Source organism: Oreochromis niloticus, linkage group LG2 (genome assembly GCF_001858045.2).
Source record: "Oreochromis niloticus isolate F11D_XX linkage group LG2, O_niloticus_UMD_NMBU, whole genome shotgun sequence".
NCBI lineage: Eukaryota > Metazoa > Chordata > Actinopteri > Cichliformes > Cichlidae > Oreochromis > Oreochromis niloticus.
The window spans coordinates 19,834,491-19,840,527 of NC_031966.2; the positions used below are offsets into that span (position 1 = coordinate 19,834,491).

Here is a 6,037-nt window from a genome sequence, read left to right on the forward strand (position 1 = left end):
CGTCATTTTATAATTTTTAGAATTTTCTAATGCATTTTTAAAAAATCGAGTGTATTCACTCAAAACACAACACTATATCCTGACACTATATCCTGAACTTTTAAGCACTGCCTCCTGACTAAATCAGACCACGGGGAGGCGCCAGTGAGCTTACTTCAAGCGACTAAATGAATGAAATCTGCCGTTCAGTGCAAGGCAAACTGTTTTGGGGTGGGAGGAGTGTGTGTGTGTGTGTGTTTGGGGGGGGGGCTTGCAACTTTCGGGAATTTCAGTATAAAGACTTCCCAAACAGGCTGATAAGGGGATTACTCTTAAATACAGGAGTCTGCTATAGGCATCTGGTGTGGACAAAACTGCTTCACCAGCTATATGTTTTTGTTTATCCCTCATATCTGAAAGTTTTCCCAGGGCACTCTCTGCACACGTGATGGTAAATTACAGTGAAAAACAGGTTTTGTTTTTGTTTGAGTCTCATATTCTGCTTTCACTTCCCAAATACTGCCTGCGTTGACACCTTATTTGGATCTCGTAAGGTATTACTTTCAATTTTGCTAAACACGAGGTGATGTGGATTACATGTAAAATCTTTCCCTGACCAGTTGTTCACCACATAATCAGGCTGTGGCAACTGATATGACACTTCTGTCTCTTGTGGTAACATGTCATCATGTAGCCACGAGACTTAGAAGTAGTCCTCATATTTTAGATTGTGAGAGCATCATCTGGGATTGTGCGCTCCGAACACTTTTGCACTTGCATACCTTCATACATCAGCAATAAAAGAAAAACAAGGGTGGAGGGCTGTGTGTGATTAAGTAAAACTTTCCTACGCTGATTTCAACTCTTGAAAACCTATGAGAGTTAAAGCAGCCAACTTATCCTTGAATTCCATTTGTCAATCCCGAAGGTAAAAGGGGAAAAAGGAAAATCCCTTCTCCCGTTGCAGAGGTGTGGGTGGTTTTGAATGCAGAAACAGTCTGGAGTCGTCTCTCCGCTTTCCTCCATGGTAAAGAAAAAGACAGCTGTGAAAGTTGAAGGACAAAAGCAGCTGGGATCCGGGGCTGTGCTACTTGCAGCTGCAGTTTCTGGGTAACACACAAATACTGTTGATAAAACAGGAAGGATTACATCACAACTGTCTTATGTTTTAAGACAACAGTCAGACATTTCTGTTATATTTTCATCAGCGAGTGTTCAATCAAACCTTATTATCTACACTAAAGATGACAGATTGACTCAATCGTCTCATCATTTTACTTTAAGGCACCTGTATTAAAGGCTTTAACTCAAGTGTCTCACTTTCTTCTGCTTCTGCACAATTTTCTCATAAATAACTGCATACGGAAGTGTAACCACTGTTTATTTACATGTTGAGTGATGAATAATATTTCCTTTGTGTTAGATACAGACTCATTAAAAAAATACATGATTTTTATATTACAAATAGCATTCTGAAGAAAATAAAAGGAACCCCAAACATTTCTTTGTTTTTTTCTGCAGAAATCTTGAAAGACACAAAGCTTATCCAGCTGAGTTAAAGTCACAGTACACTGGTTCCTTTTTTCTTCGATCCTCACATCGGAAATGACAGTTCAGCCAGGACCAGAAATATTTACCGGTACCTCGCAATCGGCACTACGTCTCAGCATCCTCACTGGCTTTAAGAGCTGAGTTTTTATAAGCCAGACCAATACTGTCGTTATTATTCCGCCGTGCTGGTGCCTGCTCAGATATTTGGCTGCTCACTGTCTGTCTTTTTCTCATCAGAACATTCATCATTTTGGAGCGGTAGTGATCCCCAGCCAGGAAATACAATATGGGATCGATGCAACTGTTGATGCTGGCCAGCGGCCTGGTGATCTTGTAAGTAAAGTTTACTATGTTGAGGAATTTACAGTTAAGATCCAGCACACGGGCCGTATAATAGATGGTCCGTGTGATGTGAAATGGGACGAAGCTCACAGCAAACACCACAAGCACCACGATGATGAGCTTGATGGATTTCTGACGTGAAGCAGCGCTCTGCTGGCTTGAAGATATTCCCTGTCTGGGCTGGCACAGGGCCCGAGCCATCAGGCAGTAACACACCATAATGACGACGAACGGGATGCCAAACAGTAGCACCATCACAACAGAGCTGTAGTCCACATACTCCTCGAAGGCCTCCTGACTTGTTGTGTCATGGCACAGGGTGTCATTGCCCCTCCTGGAGGTGGTGACAAAGATGATATTGGGCACCAAGCACACAGTCACCACACTCCACACTATGCCACAGACCAGGTGTGCATGGCGACGCTTCACCAGGCTCATCATCTTAATAGGGTGGCAGATTCCGAGATAGCGATGCACGCTGATGCAGGTGAGGAAGAGAATGCTGCAGTAGAGGTTGGCATAGAAGAGGAAGCGTGCAAGTTTGCAGGCAACCACACCGAATGGCCAGTGACTCCGGTTGGCATAGTAGTATATGAGGGTGGGCAGGGAGAGTACATAGAGGAAGTCTGACAGGGCGAGGTGGAACATGAACACTGTACTGGCGTTCCAAGGACGCATCTTCACAAACACCCATAAAGCTGCAGCATTGAGCACAAAGCCGAACACAAACACCAGACTGTAGGACACAGGCAGCAGAATGTATTTGAACTCTTCATCAAAGTGACAGCTCGAGTTGAAGATCGAGATCAGCACGGATTGGTTGTGTCCTCCCGAGCTCCTGGTGACCCTCTCCATATCTATGAATGACCTGTGCGAACAGCTGTTAAAGCTATCAGATGACAAAACCTGCGAGGAAAAAAAGAAACACTGAGATATGACGATTTTTAAATTGTGTAACTGTAAAGTTCATCTTTCTTTCAGTTGTTAGCTGCATATTTATCCCTCAAGGGACCAAGCTGTTTTAGCAACTGAAATGACAGAGTGGGGTAATTTACGGCACCGTTATGTTTTAAACAGGAAGACTTTTTTATTGGCTCTGTATGGGTTTATCTTATATATACAGTTTCCTTTATCTATGATGGATTCCAAAAATTTCTAAGGTAATAAATTATGTTTTTTAAAACTTTTAACTCAAACATGATGGTTATCATCAATTCGTCTGATGTAGTAAATCTTGTTGCTTTAGGTACAAGATTCACTGCAAAACATCACTGGGTAGTGATTAGAAGTAGAAAACAACAATAAAATCAAAATCATTAAAGTTCAATGTTATAGAGTACATATACTTCTGGGATCACAAAGAACTTTTCCAAACTTTTCCGTATCTTAAACTAACTTTTCATCATACCGATACTGGAAGTAGATTGACAAAATCATGGTAGGAAACACTTCTTTAAGATTAAAAATATCACAGCAGCACAATACATCACCGTCTTCAGTTTAATTGTAAAGAATTTGCCCTCTATAAAACTTTGTTTTTAGAATAAGGGATTGGTGGGGCTGGTGCTTAGGTAGTACAGCAGTTTGTCCACTAATTGTAGGGTTGGTGGTTCAATCCCCAGTCTAATTTTGTCTTTCTTAGGCAAGAAACAGCACCCCAACTCTGTTCTGTTGCCAGGCCAGCACCTTGCATGGCAGCTCCACTTGTACACACCTGGCAGGTGGGTGACATAGACATTGTAGAACCACTAAAGATTCATTATAAGTGCAAAGCATCTTCCATATCACATAGAAAATAATCTGAGATTAATCAGCAATGATAGTACAGTTAGTCTGTACTTTTTTCTACTGGACTCATGTCAAAAGCATTTCAGTCCTTCATTTAACTTAAAAGTCATAGTCTAAAAACACTGGGGGGAGCTTAAATGGTCACTATGCACAGCAATATCCCTTCAGAAAGTAAAATTCAACTAGTTAACAACTTAAAGGCTAGTGTTTGTAAACAATAAACATTATATTATAAAACTATATTTTTATTATCGGTTTATATATAACCTTAAGGTTAAAGGTGATAAGCGTGGTAACTATATAAACGGTGTACTGGAGTTAAAAGTAGACCGTATTTCACTGGGAAATCTATCGGGAAAGAAGTGTAAAGTTAGATGTAAGGAGGGTTTAATAAACTGTATCTAAACAGAACTTCTATCGGTTGCTTTCCATTGCTGTTGGTTGATCATTTACATCTCCTTAACCTGAATAAGAATTTGTCTTGGTTTTACAAAAGCTCCGCATATCCGGCTCCGCACCTTAGAAGCGCGACATTTACTGCTACTCACCGCCCAACAGGATCCTCACAGCCGTGTTGTTGTTGCGGATCGCGATCCCGTTGTTGCACTGTGGTGCTACGCAGAGTTAGTTCGCTTAATTGTAAGTTTCACTCTCAGCCGTGATCCAGATGTAAGAAAAAACTTTGCTTCTCTCATTCCGTCACCCTGTCCACTGCCTGGTCCAACCCACGCACATTAATGCGCAGCGACGAATACATTTCTCGACATTTTTAACTCCAACACAGTTCGCGCGGAATGCAGGGCAGATAGCAGAGTGTGGTTGAAGTGGGAAGTGCTGAGTGGGCAAGCTGCCACTCCAGATTCCTGTTATTGCAGCTATCGAATTAAAGAAACACGTGGAACTGCTACTAGAGTTTAATTCGGGGAACAAGCAAGTTTTACTTGGAGATCGGCAAACATGCCCATGCATGTATGGATACAGAGATCAAAAGATAGTTTCCAGTCGCTCCGACTTACGAAGAAATGCAGTGCTTTGCAAAAGTTTTGAACCAACCCTTTATTTATTTATTTATTTATTTATTTATTTATTTATTTATGAAGCAGAGTTTTAGTCTTGTGCAAAAGTTGTCCAGTCTTTTCACGTTTTTCTTTGGACATTGGCTGCTTTTTCACTCATTCTCGGTCCTTGTACCTGACGGTTTTCAGAAGAATGTCGTTTTATTTGCTAAGCTTCTTACACAGGAAATGTGTTTTGTGTCTAAACATAACACATCTTAACAAGGAACCAGTTTTTAATCTTATCTTTATCTGCTTTGTTATAGCAGTCTGTTTCAACTGTTCTATTTGTTCCCCCTTTTTTTTATTGAATCTACCAAAAAGATAACCCAGTTTGATGTACATAAAGTAGTATTTTTGCACTATTTTGCAAGACCTGAGAGATTTGTCTGGCCCTTCAGTCACTGAAGTCTCATCAGAAATGGTCTCAATTGAATGGTGTCTGTCAAGAAGCCGCTCTTAAGGAAGGGAAACAGAAAGAAAAGCTGAAATGTGCCAAACTACACAAGAACTGGAGTGAAAATCAGTGACAACAGATCTAAATGATGAATGATGAAAATTGAATTTTTTTGGTTCAAATTATTGTCAGTTCAAATTAAAGGTCAGGAGAGAAGCATGACAGTGAGTGTCTACAGTCATTTGTAAAACACTGTGGGGAGGAACACGGGAGGGAAAAAGATGTATTTTTACAAGATCCTGAGAAAGACCTTTTCTTCCCTGCGCAGGTACTGCAGCTAGTTGTTAATGAATTCAACCAGGTCCGAGTATGCCTCGGGATGACTTTGTGCCCTTACACCAGGAACTCTCTTCAGATGTCTTTGACTTTTATAAAAACTGTATCTTGCTGCCAAGCAAGGATTTCATGTTTTCTTAGTTTAGGCCAAGCTCCAAATAAAAATCCATGAATCTCTCCCACAGGTGTGTCTTCCATCGGTCTCAGTACTGACCAGGAAGTGAGCGGACTTAAATTAAAAACTTTTCTCGCAAAAGCAACATGGGATCTCGCAAAAGTACTATACTATACTGCCACTTGTTCTTTAGTAAAACAGCTCAGTAATTCTTCCACTGCTGGCATTGTATGTCTTTGAGATGAGACTCATTCCCATGTCAAAACTTTATAGCAGCCAATACTGAAATGTTATAGGAGATAATATTTGAACAGCCCATCTGTCAGAGGAGTCACAACTTTATAGCGGTGTATCTTCCTTGAGTTGTTAGGGATTAAGTTATTCCTCTCTACTGCATTCTGGGCCAAACAAGATTGTTAGGGTGTGTAACGATAGCTGGATCATAAAGAAATAAAAGCAGGTAAGTTGTGCAAT

The 6,037-nt window shown here is 40.7% G+C and overlaps 1 protein-coding gene across 1 annotated transcript; it reads right to left on the reverse strand.

The window, feature by feature from the left end:
- Positions 1–1,345: 1,345 nt before the first annotated feature.
- Positions 1,346–4,599, reverse strand: LOC100705754 (P2Y purinoceptor 4). Its single transcript, XM_005467481.4, has 2 exons — positions 4,209–4,599; positions 1,346–2,778 (listed from the first exon to the last, which is right to left on the reverse strand). The coding sequence occupies exon 2, from the start codon at positions 2,725–2,727 to the stop codon at positions 1,636–1,638; it is 1,092 nt and encodes a 363-aa protein (XP_005467538.2). The 5' UTR covers positions 2,728–2,778; positions 4,209–4,599; the 3' UTR covers positions 1,346–1,635.
- Positions 4,600–6,037: the final 1,438 nt, after the last annotated feature.